Below are 22,264 nucleotides of genomic sequence, written 5' to 3' on the forward strand. Positions count from 1 at the left end.
CATGTTTAAGGGTTGTGGAGGATGCTTGACTCTAAAGAAAAAACATGACAAGCAACCAACAAACTCTATAAAATGGAAATGATCCTACTCAGATGTTCATGTAACAGTCTAAATTGACTCTGTCCATCCTAAGCGACACAAACTGGCAGAGCAGATCATCCCTCTGTTGAGAACTGACTGAGCTGCACCAGGGGAAGGGTTTCACCCTATAGCTTAGCTTTCAACTGCCTCACCTTTGAGCATCAATGGATTCAGCCACTTAACCAGGTTAAGACAGAAATGTCTTAATTTTACAAAGTGAGCACCAAGTTTTATTGGAACAGATAACTCCTGTGCCATCGCTTTCCAGTCTGAAAATACATCACATTACCAGATTTTTCTTTCTCGACATTTTGGTTAAAATAATTCCAATTCATAACAAAGAGTAGAAATGTTCAGAAGATTCAAGGAGAGCAGCTGAAACTAACTAAAAAGGTAAAATTACTGGCCTGACTGAAAAGAACCACTTATCTCAATCCCCAAGATACAGCAACAAATTCATCTATTGCATTACCAGCCTGAGCTTGCAGCTGGTAAGGCAATTTTCCTAAGTTCTTCCCTTCAATATACAAGAAAAAGGCAATTTTTTTTTTTTAATAGTAGAATTATATAATTGATTGGAAGAGTTTTCTATCTCATGAATGCTGGATGATTGTAGATTGAACAGTTTTAAAAATAAAGTAACTGCTAGGGCTGAAATCCCAAGGATCTGGTAATATAGAATGAAGTTAGTGGTCTGGCAGATTTGTTCAATTTTCTGAAGCCATGGTCAATAACTTTGCAGTAAAACTGAGCTATGAAGAGTGTTTTTGTCACTGACTGAGAGCTGCTGCTAGAGACATAAAGGTAGAAGATTCTTAGCCAGGCTGCAGTATGAAATTAATAGCTTAATGAAGAAAACAGTGTGACTTTCTGGAAGGCAAATGCAGCAAGTTTATAATGTCATGTTCAGGGATTTATCATATGCACAAGCTTTGGCTGTGCAGGAGGAGACTGAATATACTGCCTCTTTCTCAGATATTTTTAAATTTACTGACCTACAAATACTTTGCTTCTTTCATCAATGACAAGTATTTCTTAAACAGCATCAGTCAGAGGAAGATTTACTAAGGAGGGAGAAAAGAAAACCATCCTATTACAACATCTCTTCCCAGGTGGCCACTGACTGAAATCCTCAATAAACTATTTCACAGCATGAGGGGGTCGAATACAGTCATAGTTGTAACGGATTGAGAAATAATAGCTCCTGGCACAAGCACAGCATCAAAATTAGATTTTATTGGTTTGCTTCACAGCACTGGGGATCATCTCTTGAAACCAGAATGCTGTAACACCCTCTGCAGTCGCAGTGGATTGTCTTCACCAGATCTCAGGCTTCAGCAGAGCTCTGAGGCATCACTTGCTGTGGTCCCCTGGAAGAATCTGGGTTTCCCTCTGCAGTGTCTCACCTTAAGATAAACTGTTCTTACAGCTCACACAGCTAATTGACTCAAAGTTGAGTGGATCTCTGTGGATCAGGGGTATCTGTGTGTGTATGGACAGATGAAACTCCTCAACGTTTGTTTAATCTGGTAATTAAATTTTTTTCTTGGCCTGTGCACTCTGCTGTACATCCACACACAGAACTGGGTAATGCCCTGCAATGTTGCACTTAGTTATTCTGGTGCCAAGTTCCCCATACAGACAAGCCTTCAGATAAATTGCAGTTCTTGAGTTTAACTGTTTTGTTTCCTTAGCAGCATTTCAGTTACCCATCCTTTGTTTTGTTTATAAACAATATATATATATACGATTTTTTTGTACATAAACTGAGAGAATCACTGTGTGATTCTTGTTTTACTTGTTCAGGTGGGTTGTTCCAGTGCAATTTTGCTGCTGCTGGTGGAATAGATATAATGTGATACTTAGGTTAGATTATATGACTTAAATCTTTAAAACACCACTTTTATGCTGGGTCTCACTCAGAAACACACAAAATTGTAATCTTCTGCAATTCTGCCTTTGTAACAACATGCATAATTTTTACAAAAATAGTCGTGGTTGTAATTAAGGATGCTGATAGTTGTTTTTGTTTTTAATTTCCTATCCTTCAGAATCCTTAATAAACTTTCACGGTCAAAATCCAGATGGTACTGCAGAGCTCAGTGTTGGTTTTGAGGATTTTTTTTTTCTGTTTGTGCTGATTATAACTCTCCCCAGATAAAAGTGTAAAATTGTTTGAATTTTTGGCCTTTGGCTGTTTGGAAAGCTGCTGTCAGCTCCCAGCACAAGCCTGTTCATATTCAGCACACGTTCCCAGCTTGCTGGTGGAGGGAAGTTCAACAGTGAGCAGACCAGTTTGCCATTGCCCAGAAATTTAAAAACCTATGGTCCCTACTCTAGCTGGTGAGATTGTTTCCTTATTTTAACAGGCAGTTCACCTTCTCCTTTTTTTTTTTTTTTATTTGTGTTGCTCTCCTATTCCAAAGAGTCATTGATTTACAAACTCTAAGAAGCATTGTCCTGTGGAGATGGGTACTATAGAGGGAAGGGTTTTAATCCCTTAGATAATTAAGCACTAAAATAAATGATTAAAAAATTATGAGGCGAAACACTCTGTTAATTTTAATACAAAAATAAAGTACCTCTCCCTGTGGAATGCAAGGGAGGGAGCTGCAATCAAAATAAGGGAAATAAAAAATTGAATACCCTGAGTTCCCCCCCCCCCCTCTAAGTTGCTTCCTTGATGCCTCACTGTGTTTAATGGTGCTTTGCCAAGATGTTGGGAGGAGTACAAAATGAGTGTGGAATTTATAAACGGGACATTAGACGGAGGAAGGATGGAATGGGCCGGGTGATCTGAGGAGTAAAACAGCAGAACAGATTTTGCCTCAGGGCTGGAGGGGAGAGATGCAGCCCTGCAAATCTGAGTACCAGCAAAGCCATTTAGAGTTGGTGGAAATCTTTGTTGGGGGATTATCTAGAACAAGGTCTTTAAAAACTTCATTTGCTCTCAGTGTCTAGTGAAAGAGTGGGAGCTGAATGCTGAAAAGACTGAGGCTAAAATGGTGGGGTTTGCATGCAAAGGAGCTCTGTAATTTACTCTTTATTAAAAATGAGCAGGGTGGGACTTGGGTGTGACTTCTCTAAATTCAAGCAAGATTCAAGATGAATTTTCCACCTCTAGGGATCACAGCCCTTCAGCCTTTTGCTGCTGTTGCAATTTAGTCTCATATGTTGACGTGCTGGGGCCGTTTTCCTGATTCTGCAGATGGAATTTATTTCCAGTTCTAGATGGGGTTTGGTTGACATTAATTAAACTTTTAAAAGCAAGGTTTCATTTTAATTGTTTATCAGAAGAGGAATGTCACCTTTTCAAGAGAGTTTTAGGTTTTCAGAGGGTTTTAGGAACTAACAGTACCTTCCCACGGGATTTGAGGACAACAAGGCTCCTCTACCCTGTTTGAGGATTTGCAGTGAATTGCAGTGTCTAAATGATACACTCCTGGTTAGGATTAACTGACATCAGTTTAGGCCACTACAGCACTTGAATGAGCAAATAAGTATTTAGGTCAGATGCCAAGCAACAAAAATAAAGACTAATAAAGCATTTGTGAACTCGAGCTTGAGAAACTGGGTTGTCTTGGAATACCATCTGTGGTAAGCCTGTGTCACTTCTGTGAATAAGGGTAAGGATTTGAATTTGCCATGGGGGAAAAAAAGGCAATTTATTTCACAATTAGGGCTGTAGATGTAAGCACGAAGGTCAGATGTTCAAACAGGAAAGGTGATACTGTATTTGCATCTGTATTTTTTAGCAGGATATGTCTTTGCTCTTTGGGACTGACAGTTCCTAGAAAGGTTCAGAGCTTTTTCTTTAGCATGATAATCTGCCTCAGGTAATGGCTCGATGGCACAGTTAAAAGAGATATCTTGCAGTACAGGAGGCTCAGTGTCATTGAAAATGTTCTCTCAATGTGCAGTGATGTACAGCCTACAGATAATGCAGTTGTATTAAGGAACAATACAGGGTTAGACAACAACAGTGGCTTGAATCCTGATAGTTATTTACAGGAAAGAAACCTCTTTTCATAGATGAAGTGAAATGGAAGGGACTATAAATTGGATGCTAATAAAGCTCCTTTTGAAATCCTCTACTACCATAGTGCTGTAAAGGAGCTGTTGTGTAAATGGTTATTGTGCTATAACTGTTTTTAAAGTGAAATTCAGCCTTGTGCAGGAAACGGCTTAAAGTCCATGTATTGCTTGAGGGTGCTGAAAGGGAGGCTGAAGTGAACCCTGAGTGGTCCATTTCCAGCTTTTGATGTAAAATCATTGCATTGGTTTCCTGTCCAGGTGGAGCTTGCTCTAATGATCAATTTTTTTTAGATGTGCCTGTGCAGTGATCTGGTGTTGCAGATGCTGACTGGGTAGTTTTGTTCTCCAATAATAAATGTATATTGCAAGTGAAGATGTGACCTTTGGCTTGTGTAAACCTACACAAGCTGCTTCTTTTAATCCAGCTGTCATGTAGAACATATCATAAACCAGTGTTTCCCAAGCTGACTAGATAAATCATCATCTACCCAGGCTACTTCTGCATGGATTGATGATGCTTGCTATTGCCACTCATCCCAACTACGGCACTGTCGAGCCCCTCAGTAGGGTCAGTGAGGTTATATCACAGTATGACTTGAAGATCTGATCTTTTAAACTCTCCTTTCCTTTCAACAGTGACTGAGAGTCGAGGGATCCTGGAGAGTATACAGAGATTTTCTTTACTGCCGACTTACTTGCCTGTGACCTATCGTATCCACAACGCGGATGTTTCCTTCTTTCTTAAGGAAGCCAACCAGGATATTATGAGGAACTCTAGCCTGCAGTCTCGAGTGGAATCCTTTCTGATCTACAAATCCAAGAGTCCACCCGTGCTAAATGCCAGCTACGGACCTTTTTCTACTGAACAAGTAGTGCCCCAGGACTTAATGTTGTCTTCAAATCCGTTCGGATCCACCAACAAGTTCTCCTTTAACTGGAAACTTCAGGCCTTCATCATGAGCAACAAAATTTACCCCAGCAAGCCCAAGGTACAGGTGCTGTTCTACATCGTGGGCAGGGACTGGGATGACTACAGCACCACGGAGCGCCTGCCCTGCCTGCGGGTGTTCGCCTTCCGAGAGACGCGGGAGGTGCGAGGCAGCTGCAGGCTCCAGGGGGACCTGGGGCTCTGTGTGGCAGAGCTGGAGCTCCTGCCCAGCTGGTTCAACCCCCCCACGGTCGTTGCCGGCCGGAAGAAACAAACGGATAAGTCCGAAGGGAGCCCCGTGGAGCTTTACTATTCCATCCAACCGGGAGATGAGAAAGGGGAGTGCACCAAGGAGGATGTAAGGAAAAGTAACGGGATCCGATCGGGGCGCAACGACGTTGATGAGTCAGGACCTCCCTTGCAGAGGATTGGAAGTGTTTTCCTTTACCAGACACGTGCTGCCCCTTCTTTAAATGAAATGAGATTGGATAATAATATTGTCATCCAGTACGCACCAAAGACTGTCAAGCGAGGGGACATTTTGACTTTCCTTGTATCTGTTGCTAAAAACTCAACAGAAGATCAGTTCACGCTGAGGTAAGGCTGTTTTGTGTTTCTTTGGTACCTTATTTTTTGTGTCTCTCCTCTTGGCTTGGGAAGTCACTTTTTCTGTATAAATTGTCTAACAGTCCATCAGTTGCTGCTCTCCAGAAATTGTGTTGCAGTTGGTTGATTCAACATTTCTTACATTGTTCAGTCTAGTAATGTATGAATTATCTAAGATGTGATCTCTTGGAGCGAGAAAGGCCTTTTCCTGAAGTTGTCCTTTGAGGAGTACTTATTACAAAGATTGAAATGGTAGAGCTGGAACATATCTATGCACTAACAGGAGATAACATTTAAAACCGCCAGAGCTGGAGTTTGCAGTTCTCCTAATCTCTCATTGAACTCATGTTAAGATTACTAAAACTTAAATCTGCAAAAGTATTTATAGGAAATGAGCAAGAATTAGGCATCTAAGTAGGATTCATGTGCTTAAGCATTTCTCTCCAACTTGTTGTAAGCCTGGTGCTGTTTTATAGAATGTTGGAGGTTCCTAAGTATTGTTGATCTACCAAAACCGTTTCTGAAAATGAAAAAGTACCTGAGGGGGTGTGGTTGGCTTTTGATGTAACGACAAGTGCTGCATTGATTCCCTTCGTTCTTTCCAAGTATTGCGGTGTTATAGAGGAGGAAGCTCCCTGGAACCACCAATATAATACAAGAAAGAGCTGCCAAGGCTCGGCTGTGGCACACTGAGAGCAGATGTGTTTTGCATGTCCAGTTGTCTTCTCAAGTTTGCCACTCTGTTCCAGCACTATGAATGAGGGTTGTGTGGCAGGCGTGTGGAAAATCCGTGCGTGTAATGATGGTTTCGTTGTTTTATCCCTTCACAGCGACGTCACCTCTTTTTGAACTGGTGGCAAATGTCATGCTCTGGCTTCTGAGGATAAGACTGATTTGGTTTGGGTGTTTGTCCTAGAAGTGACCATTGGTGCCAAAGGTCACAAAACAAACCTCCAAAAAGCAGGTGCATCGTAGGAGGGGGCAGTGAACTCCTCACTTGCACAGATACCACAAATGTGCCACAGCCAACAGCTGTGTTGAGCACTAGAGATGATTGGAGCTGTCACCTTAGAAATCATACTCTGCTATGGCTTGAGATGACACATACTCTCCTTTTTCTGGCGGTTATACATCTCAAACTCCAAAAATCCCTGGTGAATTCACCTAGGTATGATTCAGGGCTCAGTTACTGGAGTGGCACAAAGCTGTCCATGCAGCGTTGTTGAAGGTGGATGTCTACCCTGGACTGGAGTAAGGACTAACTCAGATTTAACTCCAATGACTCCAGGGCTCAAGCTGGTGGTTTGTTTTCTCCTCCCCAAGGGAGATTTGAGGGGGATTTTTGGAGGAGGTGGATTGCCATAAAATCAGGTCATTTTTCCTTTGCAAGTGTGTGATACATAAACAGAATAACCACAGCACTTAGTTTGCTGACTCAAGGATAATTATTCCCTTTTCATCTGATAGAGGACAAACATCAGGAGGAAATCTTCTCTCCTTACCACATCAGTTTCTCATTTTCTGAGTCAATCTGCCTCAGATTTAAGTTGTTTCCTGAGTGACTAGTTTCAAGACAGACAATCAGAGTTTCTCATTGCAAGCATTCAGGGATGGCTTTATCTGTCTCTATACTAATGATTTTAAAGGGATATCACATCAAACATGCATGGAAGCTTCTACTCTGTATGAAAATTGGTTTAAATATGAACATTAAAAGCCTTTTTTATCTAAAAGATAATGAAGGTAAAAACTGTTCATTGTTTTACTCTGTAAATGTAGAGACTTAGAAATCTCACTTCAAAGCACCTATATTTCCACGAGCTGTAATCCATTAGAACTGGAGCTACTTATAACCATGATAATTGTATTACATGTAGGTTTATAAAATTTTCAAAAACCTTGCTTTGTTTCAATTAGGATGAAACTGAACACCTGAACTTTTAAAGGAATGCTTCTAAAATGAATTTTCTGGAGCAAAAAGGAAAAGAGGTGTTTGAATTTTAGCTTTTTATTTCGAGATCTAAGGCATCAGGAAACAAAACAAAAAAAGCTAAAAATAGATAGCAAATATCGGTTCAAAATGAAAAGTGTGGCATTCTTGTCTTCAGTAACATCAGTTTGCTGTTACCTTCTAAAAACAAACTTCTGTAACAGCTTGTGTTACTCATGCTGCTTTCATGAGTTTTGATTTCTCTTGACCTGCTTTTCTAACAGTACCTGGTTTTCAGACTATAATCTGCTGCAATATCAGAGTAGTTATAATATCTGTTTAACTGTTCTTCTAAAGCACCATTGCCTGTCTTTGATCTACTTACAGTGTGTCTATTTTTTTTTTTTTTTTTTGGTGGGTTTTTTTGGTCAGAATTGTAGTATCTGTGTTCTGCAGTCATCCCTCCATGACATGTTCTACATCTATCTGGTCTCTTCTCATTCTGATCTTCTCTCTGATAAAGGAAAGGGTCTCTTCCCCCCTCTCCCATTATAATGCTTTTATGAGAAAAAAAAATTGTGTTGATTTTTATTTTGACACAGTCCCTTATTTTTAGAAGTTCTACCTTGAGTGGCAGCAAGACTTGGAACTGTATTCATAAAGTGAGGCCAAGGGCTGCTGGCAAAATGCTTTTACCATTGCTTTTGCTCCAGTGGACTGGAAATTATGGCTTGAACAGATGGAAAATATAGGATATGCAGGTCAAAAAGGAAGAAACAGACATGCAAAACAGCCAAAAGTAAAAAATTACTCATCACCACTGAATATTTTTTGTTTCAGAACTATTATGGCTCAAACGCTGTCCCCTTTCTAATAGAAAATTGTCTTCAAGGGGAGCCTTCCAGACACTGCTAAATACTAAAATATATAGGGAGAGGTGCCTTTGGTTTTATCTCCTGCTGCTGTTCTGTGCAATGGAAGATTCAGAGTAGTGAACATGAAACTGGTGGACTGCTTTTAACTCTGTGAAAGGGCCAAGGTCTAGGGTGTTCTTTTTAATGATCTAGAGAGATTAAAAATGTTTGTCTTGATTCTCTGTGGGTGTGAGAGTCAGAGGAAGGGAAGGAGGTAAAATGTAAATGGTGGATAAATATGGAACCCTGTAAGCACCAGGCTGTGAGCTTAGACAGGGGCACTGAGCCTTAGGAAACTCATTTCTCAGCTTCATTCACACACTTGTGTCCTGTTTTGGTCTTGGCCAAGCCACTTAATCTCTCTGAAGCCATTTTATCACCACTAATATCAACAATTATTTGATGATGACATGCTGTATACAAGCAACAGGCAATTAAGTCTTCCCAGAGAAGCAGTATTAAATGTCTTTATAAACAGGTGATTGAATGTCCTGTGCCTTTATCCTGTTATCGTCTCTCTTTTTGAATGGGAATTAATTATTGGCTGTATTGTTTGTAACTGGCCCCATGGGAGGGTTGTGTTCACAACCTTTTTTTAAAGGTTTAAAAATTTAAAGCCTCCAAGCTCTGGTGTTACGCAGTTAAACAATTCCTGGTTTGCACCCAGCTGGTCATGAACGCTGTGCTGTGTCACAGACATTGCAATCAATATTTGTGGGGATGCCACCATTACCTAAACTTAGGAAAACGAGTTTTCTGAATCTACAGTGTAGAACCAGCTCTCTTTTATTAGCATGTTTTTGCTGGGCCTAAAAAATACAACCTTTTTAGTTTAAAAGTCAACAGAGTTGATACTTTCTGCTTGCAACCTTTTAAATTTGTTTTCCTATTTCTGGAGGTGAATCAGCAAAGAAATTATAGAGGCAGCATTGCCTTGGGCTGCTGAGTGTCAGGAGTAGATAAATTCATAACTGAAAAAAACAGGTTGGTTTTTTTTAACAGTTATTCAATTTATAATTATACTTAATGAATCCTGTATTCTAAATTATATGAAGTTATTACCCTTAATACCTTAAATGAAGTTCTGACAGCAACTGATGATTATAGATCCTCTAGTTTCCCAAATCTGATTTTGGAATTGGGATGCCAGAGTTCACCAGGACATTGGGAAATGTGCCTTTTTGTCGCATCCATCTCTTTTCTCATGATGCTGTGGACTCTACCAGCAGCTGAGAAGTTGGCACCAGTGCCACTGAGGGCAGCACAAAGTGTCCTGGTGGGATGATCCTACATCCCAGGAGTGCATTCTGGTTTAATTTTGAGCTGCAGTGCAGTTTGTGTTGCTGTTCTTGCGTGTCCTTCTCTCTAAGGCTTAGCAGATGAAGGCAGAGCTGTATCCTTGGATTATCTGGTGGAGCCCAACTCCACTTAAATGTTTTCTTTAGCTGTTGCTGCTGAGTGAGTAGCTACTGGAAAATCTTTTCATTTGGAGGAAATCCAGTTTAGCCTCACTAGGAGTAAGAAGTATCCTGATTTCCTGCTGTTAAGTTGGTATTACGTTGTGCTATCCTAAATATAGTTTGGGGTTTCACTGTCCAATTCTATCAAGAGATTCCTGGAAAAAAAGAAGTAAAAAAATATGAAATACCATTTTTCTAAGGAAATGACAGAAGGTTGCAATAGAAACTTGTAAACCTCTGATATTGTGAGAAAGTTGAGTTTTTGTATAAACTCTATCTGTGTTATTTCTGCATTTGTAAACCCAAGTTGGGAGTTGGACATATGTAGGTGCCATTTCTATAAACCACTGAGAGGGTTTGTGGTCTCTCTGTGGTATCTTCAATGTCTTCTTTCTAATGATAATTGTGAAACTGTGGTACTGAATAAGCAGTTCTTATTGATAATTGGGAAATTTTTTCCTAAAAGGCCTCAAGAGTTTGTTACATGAACTTCTCTTATTTGCTGTTTTATCTAACAATTGATCAATATTAATCCAGCAAACATGAAAAGGGCTGCATGAATACATGAGGGGAGCAGAGCTGAGATCATTAGCACTCAATTTATACAGCAAGAAAATTTGAACAAGACTGGCATTTTATCAAATTGCTTGTGTGCTCTTCTAGTGCTGAGCTAAATCAAATCTCATTCTTAGTGCTGAACTAAATCATATTTTAGAAGTACAAATCATCAGGGAACAAGTGGTGATGACCAGCCACGTGAAACTCTGTAATGAGATGGGCTTTTCTCTAGGCCTTAGATTATGTGAGTATTTCATGGTATCCAAACCCTGAATTTGTACCTCTTCTAACAGATTGAAAAGAATCAAATTGTACATTTTTTCACTTCCTCCTTCTATAGCTTTGGATCTGTCAGTTAAACATCCCCTTCCACATTTTGGTTTAAACAACTTCTAAAGTCCTGTCATAACTGACTTCCCCCCCCCCCCCCTTTTCTTTTCTAACTGATCTTGTGGCCTTCTTTGGCCAATTTAAAACCAGGGAGAGAAGAGGAATTAAAAACAATTAAAACCTCTCTGATTCTTTCGAATAAAAGCCTCTAAATGTCAACTGTTTCACTGCTCAGTCTCGCTGTAAAAATGAATTTAGTCTTTTTCTCTTGGTTCTTTGTGCTTGCCAAGAACAGAGCAGGGAATTTGCAATTTTCCATTAATGGTTATTTCTTCAGTTTAAAAAAGGTCCCAGGTGACTGAGCTGGTTGTCTGACTGATGGTGCCAGGTCATGATCTTGTTCAGCAGTAAAGCAAAAGGCTGGACTGAAAATCCACAGCCCCTTCCCAATCATTGGCTCCCCAGGTTGGGTTGTTTCCCCTTTTTTGGAGCCTTTACTATAATCTCTTCACCAAGAGGTGGTACCACAGGCAAAAGGAAGTTTCTTTTGGCAATATGACCTTAATAGATCTGGAAGTCTATATCCAATTATAGCAAATTTAGCATTCATGTCTCTAATGTTAGAGGGTGGATATGACTTGATTTTTAGAAGGCATAAAAAATGTGCATGTGAAGCACTTACAGGAGATCTGATCTTTCTTGCCTCTCTCCCTTGCCAAAGTTTGGCAAAATGTCTTTGGAAAAGTGTAAGGAATGACCAAAAGAGAGCTTCTGGTGCTAAGGGGATGTTAATCTTAGATCCTGCCCAAATCTTCAGAGGGGAAAGATAAAAGATACAGCACTCTCAGGATTTTGGGGTTGTTGTTTTGGTTTTTTGTTTTTGTTTTCTTTTTTTTTTTAATAGACTAGAGGCAAAGTGGGTGTTTAGGAGAGGTAGCTATGCCTGACACTATTCAATGGCACCTTGAGATTTTAAACAGCAAGCTCACAGAATCCTCAAGGTTCCCAGACCTTGTAGCTTGGTGTGGCCTTTAACAAGGTGAATCTCTCTCGATGGTCTCTTGGGCTGTTTTCAGTGCCATCACCCAGATCAAGTGGCACACTGAAGTAAGCAGCAGTCACATACTGGCACATAGGAAGATGAGCCTTGTGTCTTTATTGTTTCATCACAATAAATGTTATTCCCTAATATAAGCTTGGACAGTGGTGGCCTTTCTGCAGCAGTGCTAAGGTGAAATCACACCTCTGTTAAGGGCTGGTGAAAGGTTTCACGAGCAGACTGTTGGGGTTTTTTTCTGCCTGTTCAGCATACTGTACAAGCATGAATTAACTTTCATAGCCTGTTTATGAGGTAGTCAAGCAAATATAATTTTCTCCATCTTATGATGGGAAAATAGCTCTCCTGCATTTCTAAGTGACTTGCTAATGGCCCCAAAGTTGTCAGGAGCAGTGTGGAGACAAGTACTTAAGAACTATTGACTTCTAGGGCACTCTATTAGCTCCTGTTGCACTGGCAGATTATATGAAGAAGAAAATAGTTCCTTCTGTTAGAATTATTCCAGTTAAGATCCTCTGCCTTGAGAATCAAAGTCACATTGACTGAGCAGGTGTCAGAAAACTGAGGGACAGATCAAGCAAACCATTACTCACATGAGCGGCCTTTGCAGCTGCCTTATTATTCTGCTTTATTGCACTGCAGCAGCACCAAGGGCTGTGGTGTATCCCAGGATTCTTACCCTGCTTCGATACTTCCCAGAGCCTGACTCCAGCCTGGGCAAGGACTGATCACAAGGGGCTGGACCACCAGGCTGCAGGATCACTGTTCTGGCTGTGCAGTCATAGGACTGGGAGCTTTATTTGGCTTGTCCTGCTGAGAGGGGTCTGTTTGCCTACAGTTCTTCTCCTAATCACCTGATTAATTACAAATGTTACAGTAATAGGAGCTTTTTGACACTGAAGCATTATTTTCCTAGGATTTGTTTTTCTCATGCATAAAAAGCAGGCAGTGAAACTCATCACAGAGTCCATCTCAGGAGTCAGCCTTTAGTCTGGATGCAACAAGTTATCTTCTTAACACCAAAGTTCTGCTTTTATCCCAGAGGACAGAAAGAGAACCTGCCTTACATTGACCATCTTGACATAGGAAGGCTTCAGGAAAGGACACAGTGAATCTGGCCTCTGTGTTTTCTAGGGATTCTGTATTTTTCAGAGGGTGTGTTCCAACCACCTGAGAGAATGGGGTGTCCACATAACACAGCTATAAAACCTCCACCATAATAGAAAAAGAGGAAAAGTAGACTGATGTGCATATAAAGGCCATGTTTTGTGTTCCACAGCTGTGCTCTTTGGGATTGCACTTCTGGGTTGCTGATCCAGTACTTTAGAATTATTGTTCCTGTGACATTATGGAGACACTGGGAGATTTAGCTGGGGAAAGCTATTTTTTTTCAATATAACTCGTTAATTTAGGGATCTGAAGAACCTTAGCAAAAATCAACTTAACTTGGTTACAGCTGGGAAATACAGGTTTGTTTTATTGCTTTGTTTTATTGGTGGCTTGTTTAGAAATGGGGAGATTTGGGGTACCACAACCCCTCTCAGTGAATGGAATCGACATCTACGAGGTTTATTTTCTTCCTGTAGAACTATTTAGTTCTCAACAGAGAAAAGATCAGAGGCTCCTTTTGCAGCGAGAAATGAAACAATATGAAAGAAAGGCTGTCAGGTCTGTGCTGGATAAATGGAAGACAGATGGTGAGTGTGATTGGCACTGACAAGGTGTGAGCCGCCTTGTTTGCAGGTGCCGCTCCTGTCATCCATCACCCTTCCACCTAATAGTGGGAGATGTCACTGGGATGTGCTTAAATCCCCCCCTGACTGAGAGAGTGGAGCCAACAGGAAGAGGGGTTTGGTCAAGGGCACTGTGCTGGCAACGGTGTGACTTGAAGGTGTGTTAATACAGATAAAGAAGCCCCGAACGTTGTGGTTTGAGATAACACAGAGTGTTGTGCTGTGCACACACTCCCCCTAATGCTGTTTGATCTGTGCAAGGATTTCTCATTGTTTTATCAGGACCAGGGGATTATACATCCAATACATGATGAACATATCCATTGCAGTTTCTTGTACCTTCCTAGTTATTACTGACAAGTTTAGGAGCTCTCTTTTTATCTGTACTTTGGTGGCTGAACATGTACAAAATCCTTACAAAACTCTGAGTCAATGAACTTCTTTTCTCTTCCTATAATATTCTAGTAAAACATGAAATTCCATCCAGGAAAAGATTTTTCCAATTTTCAAAATACTTTAAAAAATAAAGGCAAAGTACACTGAGGAATAAGACATTTCATGGGGAGAAAGCAACTTCTTTGATTTGAAATCATTTCAATATTTTTTCTCAGTGTTGCCTTCACTTTTTTTAAGGGTAAAAGGGTAAAAGTTATCCAGGATGAACACACTCATATGAAATGCATCAGGCAACCTCAAAGTGCATTTTTGATCACGAAAAAACTGGAACGTTAGTCTTCCATTTCTAATGGCAAATGTGAGCCCTTTCAGATTTTTAAAGCTATGACTTAGAGAAGCAGATCTGCCCCATCCTTGAAACACTTATGTAGAGCCATGGTATGTTCTAATAAATTGTCTTGTAGCTTTATCAAATGCCAGTTTCCACAGCATCAGTCACTTTTCAGACCAGTTTTCTCTCTCCTTTCGTTGTTGCTGAGTTGCCAGACACAAGGCAGGCAGTGTCACTCCAGTGTCTTCATATTCTCTTTCTGCTACCACCACCACTGCTGGGAAGGACGCCTTCATCTGTTCTTGGTGTTAACTACTTTCAAACCAATCTGTATTTTATCCCTGAGTTTATTTATGCAGGTTTACTGTTGCTATTATCTCTCGTTCCTTTGTGCTCTCCAGCTTTGTCAAATGACACATCTGGGGCAATTGCCTCTCCCGTCCAGTGAGTCGGGTTTTTTTCCTGTGTTCCAAGAATATGATTATTTCCTAGACCTTCCAGATATTATTTTCCTGATGGAAAAATTCAACGGCAGAACAAAAATTCCATTTTTGGTTTAAAAAAATAATAAAAGGAAAAAGAGCAAGAAATGATCCATCCCCATTCCCTGCCTTCCCCACACCATTTCCCACTGATGTTTTGGTGATCACACATCTGACACCTTTAGCTGAAAGCTGCTAAACCCTGGACTCATCAACAGTTTTTTTCTCTTTCGTCAAAGCCTTACTTAATAAAAGAGGGGTTTTTTTTGTTTTGGGGTTTTTTTTGGTTTGTTTTTTTTTGGATTTTTTTTTGGTTGGTTTGTTTTTTTGTTTGTTTGGGGTTTTTTTGTTTGTCTTTTTTTGTGGGTTTTTTTTTGGGTTTTTTTGGGGTATTTTTTGGGTAGGAAAATCGTATGAGAATGGAGGAAAAGGGAGCAACTATTACAAAATCAATGTCTATGCTGGCTGATCCATTTAACCCCATCACCAAGAATATCAATAGTAATACAGCCCAGGGCGGGTATTCCATTGCACAAAATAATTGATCAGAAGTGTATTATAGTAGCTATAATCTGATCTAAATCTATAACAGTTAATTTAAAACCATGAAACTAAACACTGACTGTCAACAGAGGAAGTATTGCCTTTAGGATATTAAAACTGCACAGCCTGAGATGAGATATTTGGCATAATTGCCCAAATTGATGGGATCCTTGAACACTTAGTGCAGCATATACTCCTCTGTAGATCTCTTTAGAAGCTTCATTACTGAAACATTAGTGATACATTTATATGTATATATTTAAGAGCATAGTTACTTTCAGTATAGAGTTTTTGTTCAGTATTTTGATAGAAAGTGACGTATTTGGAGCCTGTGTCCAAATGTGAGTATTATTTTGTTCGCATTAGTTATTTTTTGATTGGTCTTTGAGTAAAAACCTTTTACATTCTCACCTTCTTCAGAAACAAAAGGGCAATTCTTCCACATTCTGATGAGGACAACACAGTGGATTTTGGTACCATGCAAGCTGTGCTGGGCAGAAACCCTCAGCCCGTGCAAGTTGCCATGTTCTGCTGTGCTGAAATGAGAGAACCGAGCTCACAAAACATTATGGAGCTACTTCAGTGGCTCTCTGACTTATCCATGTGATTGTGCATTTGTCTGATGTAAGCAGAAAAGACATCTGCTCTGAAGGACTGTAGGGAAACTTTATGTTCTGACTTTTTATTTTAAATCGTGGTCTACCCATTCCTTTCTTAACTGTGCCTGGTGAATTTTGGTGCAACGTGCTGTGTAAAGGTTTATCAGCAATAAGATATCCCTACAGATCCTTAGACCTAATACCTAAAAACTTTGAAGTGTTTGGGTTGCTTCATGTTTTTGAGGAATTACCTATCATTGCTCAAGCTAACAGAGGTTGAAAATGGCTTTAAATCATCTGGTGGGTTTTTGCTTGATTGCTTTGTTTATTATTTTATTTAAGGGATAGCATTGCTTGCATCTGGTCCTTGAACTTTTACAGTCCACGTATGAAGGCTTTTTTCTCTCTGCAACTAGGAATGCTAATTGACTTTGATTTATCAAACAAAAAGAAATAAATTCTATGTAGAAATACCCTTTCTAAAGCATGTCTGTGCTCTAGATTTAGCAGAGATAGTAATTGCTCTGCCAGTCTGTATGTTGGAGCAATCTGTAAAAGCTGAAAGAAAAATGTCGGCCACCACCAGCTGAAGGAATCTTTTGTGGACAAATTTGAACCCAGAAGGGGAAAAGTCAATTTTCAACATTACCACTGTAGTTCAGAGAGGTGTTTAAATAAGCCATCCACTGCTTTAGTGCAAGGGGGAAGGAGAGGAGCTGTAGGTGTGTGCATTGCTGAGAGAGAAAGGAGCTGCACTGAGAGAATAAACATCAAAGCTGCTGGAAGGAACAATATACACTCGTAACAAGGGTTTCAGTAAAAGCAGCTATTGTATTTGCCTCTTTCATTTCTCTGGCTCCCTTTGAAACACCACCTTGTAATAGTGCTGTCTCTCCTCCAGTATCATTTCCTGCTCTAACACCTACACAGGTGCTGGAATTTGCTGTGTGCTCATCTAAATTCTTGCAAGCAATCCGAGATGACCTGTGCAAATACCTAAACACGCTCATTAATCAGGTTGTGTGGTTTGGAAATGGCACGAGGATGAGTCAGGATGCACAAAACCTCAGGGTGCAAGGTATTTAAATTACCTCATGGTTCTGAATAATGAAACCATATTTTTCTCAAAGAGTTTACATGGATATTGCCCTGAGACAGAATTGGATGCTCAAACAACTTTCTCTTTTACTCAAGCATTCGACATTTATTTTCTGCTGTCTATGGAGTGGCCAGAGAATTTTGTACTCTCTAACTAATGATCCAGTTGAGGTAGCTTGTGAAAATAGAAATATATCCAGGAAATCATTGTATATCACTCGAGTGATCTGCAGCCTCTTAGGTTTTGGGAGCCCCTCAGCAGTTCCCATGCAGGGTGTGTCACATGGAGAGCAGGGCTTGCCAGCAACCTGCTTGTGACCACACAGAGGTTCAGCCTTTGCTGAAACGTGCTAAAGAAACCAAACTCTGGGACTTCACACACCCACAGTGCCCAGGAGCTCACTTTAGGACGTGCAGGGTCCCGTGCATGTCGGCAAGTTTCATGAATTTAAGTTTCCCAATATATGTTAATAATGAAGGAGCAGTGGGAAATTCCTCCACTGTATCATTCTAGCTTCTTGACCCTTTTGTTAGTGGGAATATATTATCTTTCAATTAAAAATTCCCCAAGCAAGATATCCGTGGAAAAAAGCTTTCTGCACAGCTTTGAGATCTTGTAATAATTAGATGGATAAAACAATTTGGAATACCTGAAAAATCTCGTTATTTAGCTAAAGATGTTTAGGTTTTCTTAATCATCTGGAGTTGGTGATACTTTTCAGCTGTGAGGGAAGATAGGAAGTGCTTGACTCTGCACTTTTTGGAAAACAGACTTCAAATGTCAGTTTGGGAATGTTTTAAAATAGCAAGCTGTTCACCACGGGCTTGTAAATGGGTGAACTAGGACCTAGCTGAATAAATAAGTTGGCTGCAGGGAAAGAACTAAAAGAGAAAAAGGAGGGGGGAAGAAAGAAGGGCATTCCCCAAGATAAATTAACATCTGTGAAATAAGACACTTCTAAGTGTATGCTAATGGCCTAAATGTTTCCATATTCAATTAAGTAATAAGTCCCGAGCTGGCAATATCATCCCAAAACATTCATTTACTAAGCGAAGGCTCCACTGGGATGGCAGAGGCACCATAATGAACTGATGTGGGCAGTAAGACATGATAATGCCTACTTCAGAGGGAATTACCACTTTCATAATGCAATTTACAACAAGATTTTAGTTGTTGGAACGTGGGGGTTTTTTTCCCTCTTCATTATGACAGTGTAATTATGACTCTAGTGGCTCAGAATAATTTTGAGAGGACTGAGTTACCAGAGCTTTTGTACTAAGTATTCTCAGGCACTTTGAATACAGGACTAAATGCTGTTCTCTGATAAATAATAATCAAGTGGAAGTTCACATAGGACAGCAGCCTACTTACAGCTGATCTCATCCTCCTTCACTGTGTTCCACCTACAATGGACTTCATGTGTTCTTTTTTTTTTTCCTGTGTGTTATTATTTATCTATCTGATAAAAAAACCCCTTAAAAATAAAATAGCTGCTCTGAATCAGCCTAGTTCAACAGTGACTGCAACAAGCTGTCTACAGTATTTTCATTTACAGGTGGTGCACCTGTATGGAACAGTCAGTGTCACCACCCTTAGTTACAGATGGAGATCTGGGATTATGGGAAGGCTGAATTGAACTTTGTGGTCTCTGGGACAGGTTGTCTGTGTGTTGGCACCCAGTATCTGTCCATATTCAGCACTGTGGAGTGGGTGACCTTGCTGTCGTTTCAGCTGCTTTACCTGAAAATCTGTCATGAGTGTGTGGAACTGTAAATGTACCTGGTGCTTGTCCCTGAGTGTGGCAGCACTGACCACTTTGAATACACTGAATTTTTTGCAGCCACTTATCCAGAACAAGTGTCCACAATCCCTCTGGAACTGCTTTCAAAGCTGCATGTAGATGCAGTGAAGGATGTTTCCAGTGGCCACTCAAAGCCTTAAGCAATTTTTTAAGTCATTATCTAGTTGACAGTCTTTCACTTTAGCCTTTGAACTTGAACGAGTGCATTTGAGCATGGAAATAATTCTTTTTGATGTCTTGTGCCCCCTCTGGTTACGTTCAGGTATTTGTCTGTGTTTTCAGACCAGCCAGGCACTATTACATATTCAGCTTCAGCAGTCTTTGGGATAACTGCTCCTGAATAGACTCAATGTTTGTTTGTTTTTCTTCCTACAGTTGTCTTAGGAAAAGCTTGTAAGGATGGCACTTGGCAGAGATTGCACTGGTCTTGTCAGACAGAAACTTAGTGAGTGCAATGTGCTTTTTAAAATTTCTCCTGAGAGGCACCAAGAGATTGACTGTACATTTATTTCTTAAGACATTATTTGCAAAACCTTTTTCAGTTATGGCAAACTTCTCTTCATAGTGCAGTAGATATGGCTTTTTCTAGAGGCTGAGCTGGATTTGCTGGAGGCTGGTGAGACAGCTCAGTTAAAACAAAAGCTCTCTTCTCTGGTGAGGCATTTTTCTTCGAGCCTGAAATAAAGAGTTTACATGTAATGCAAAGCCTTCTCTGCATCACTGGCACTGTCACAGTCTGGGGGTGACTGACATCTCCATGAAGAGGGAGAGGACTCAGTAATTCATTCATATCACAGGTTTGTCCCTGGTGGGATGTTTGTTCCTATAGATGACTGCAATACCACAGGAAACTCAGGTACCAGTAGCTTTGAAACCATGTCAGAGGTTTCTGCTGTTGGATCTAGATGCCCCTTGAAAACAAAAAAACAACAAACCAATGCAAACTGTGCATGGATGAAGCATGTAATTCATTCACAGAGGTGCTGACAAGAAACTTCTAGGTCCTTAGTAGTCAAAGGAGAAGGTGCTCTCTGCAGGACCTAATTAATTCACTGCTAATGTGCCAGGGAGCTTTGGAAAAACTAGAAATGATTAGTATGTGATACTCAGATGGCTTGTGTTGCTTCAAACGAAATAAGTGCTAATCCAGAAAAAAAAAAAAAGAGAGATAAAAAGGACTTTTGCATTTGTAATATTGATTTTATCTTTAGATTACATAATATTTACATAAAAAAAAAATCTCTGAGTCCATTTTGCAGCAAGACAGAAATGTGAGGCTAAATTGCCCAGTGTCAAGTCAACAGGAGAGTTGATTATTTTCCTTTAGCACAGAACTAGAATACCTTAGAGCCTCCCTGTTTGGTATATTAAACATATTAAACACACTAGCAGGTTTTGAAGAGAGGTCAGACAATACGTGGGGAATAGCTAGGAATTTTTTCCCCTTTTGTGATTTAATAGACCCCTTTGCTCTGTTTGCCCTCTAAGGGAGCCAATAGATTTAATATCCTATTTCTCTCATCTGCTATCAGAATGCAAATGTGATGCCAGATGAATATACTTTCAAGAATACTTAACCTAATGGGCATGTAAAGCCTGGTAATTATCAGTTGTTTGTCTCCTCTTGTATAATTGTTTTCAGTAATAGGTAGTACCACACACTGAGACATCTTGATGTGGGCCAGTGACAGATTTCTGTGTAGCTTCTCTTGCTCTTACAGCAGAATTAAGTGAGGAAATGCAATGTGTTCAGCCATTTCCAGTACCCTGTGAATACCTACTGGAATACCAATTACCAAAATTATTTAACGTTTAATCCACCTTTGATCCAACACACGTAGCAACGATGACAGGTTTTTTGTATTACCTGTGCCACACAGGCAAAAATGTTGTCAGAGCAGACAGTGCTTTCTGGTGGATGCAGGAAGGATGCAGCCATCTGCTTCTGACCCTCACAAGCCCCTGAGCTCGTGTGGAAAAGAAGCAACATGTAAAACAAGAAAAATAGCTCGGGAAAGTTCATTAGTGTCAAATTTGGTAACAATGATAAAAAAAAAAGGCTGAGAGAACAGCAACAGACCAACTAGAAGTTGAGCCATCTTCCTCCCAGCTGCACCAGGCTGGAGTGCTGGTGTTAAAGCCAGTTGGAACAGTGAATTGTAGTGGCCTGAGCTGGGAATAAACAGCTATATTTCACAATATCTGTTTTCATTAAGACTCCCACTATAGTGCCACCATTTTTTGACGCTTTGTTCTCTTTCCGTGGCTGAAATGTTAAAGCAGAGCTCAGATGTGAACTGATAAACTGCTGTTATCAGTTGTATGTATTCTAAAGTGAGTTTGAATAACAAACTGCTTTCTCCTAGGGTTGTGGTCCCACCAGTGTGGTCAGCTGGTCCAACCTGCCTGCTCAAGCAGGGTCTTCTTAGAGCACATTGCACAGGATTGAGTCCAAATTGACAGGATTTTCTCTTTAGGTTTCCATCTTTAGGTGCCCAAGGCCTTAATGACAAGTGAGTTGGTGCTGTAAGAGCAATGCTGCTGCTTCCAAGTTAGGTTTCCTCACCTTCAGGCTACAGCCATGAGGGGTTTATGAAAAGAGAGGCTGTATTTTGTTCTTGTAGACATTTCTGGGGATTCTACCTGGGGCTGAGTGACAGCCTAAGAGGTGCGAAATTCCTTCCTAGCTTTGAAAATACAAAAGAAACGTCGCAGACATCACTTCGATTTGAACCTCGGAAATGAAGGGAGGTCCCGTGGAGCGTTTCACGGGAGGGGCAGGCGTGTCAGGGAATGGCTTTGGCAGACACTCACTGATGGTTGTGTAACGACACCTCCAGGGGAGGGCTGGGGGGTGTGTGGGGCTTCGTTTCAGGGCTTCTTTGCAATGCAAGGGGGATCCATTTTTACTAAAAGTAAGTAGGATGTCTAATTGAGCCCATGAGTGTAACTCCCCCAGCACTCTCTTAAACCTGAGGTGCAGTGATCGTGTGTTTTTTTTCAACTGAGCAACATAAAGTTGAAAACGAGCTGTAAAATGTGTTTTAAAAGCTGTATTTTCTAAGTGATTAGATCTCACTAAATCTGTGTTGGAGGCATATGATCAGTAACAAGCCCAGTTCCTATTAGAATATTCTCTTATTTATGACTGACCAATATAGAATCAGCTGTCATCACTTCACTCTTACAATCTGTTTTCTAAATAAAATCACAACTTCACCATATGCTTGACAGAATTATGTAGCAGCTTTAGTGTGTTTATTTTTCACTCTGCTGTATACATCAGTCCACACTCAGTTTGAAAGTCTGTTCTTTATTACTGTTGTAAACTCAGCTGGGCTATTCACACCCTGTGGGTATTCAGAGAACAGGCATTTAGAT

The 22,264-nt window shown here is 40.3% G+C and overlaps 1 protein-coding gene across 2 annotated transcripts in view; it reads left to right on the plus strand.

Annotated features, from left to right (window-relative positions):
- TMEM132D (transmembrane protein 132D) overlaps nucleotides 1–22,264 on the plus strand; it is a 228,553-nt gene that overhangs the window by 48,619 nt on the left and 157,670 nt on the right. For both annotated transcript variants that reach the window (XM_027652329.1, XM_027652330.1), the window contains exon 2: nucleotides 4,753–5,641. In XM_027652329.1, coding sequence (XP_027508130.1) covers nucleotides 4,753–5,641 — 889 coding nt within the window. The remainder of the gene's footprint in view (nucleotides 1–4,752; nucleotides 5,642–22,264) is intronic.

Source organism: Corapipo altera, unplaced genomic scaffold (genome assembly GCF_003945725.1).
Source record: "Corapipo altera isolate COAL_440 unplaced genomic scaffold, ASM394572v1 67, whole genome shotgun sequence".
Lineage (NCBI taxonomy): Eukaryota > Metazoa > Chordata > Aves > Passeriformes > Pipridae > Corapipo > Corapipo altera.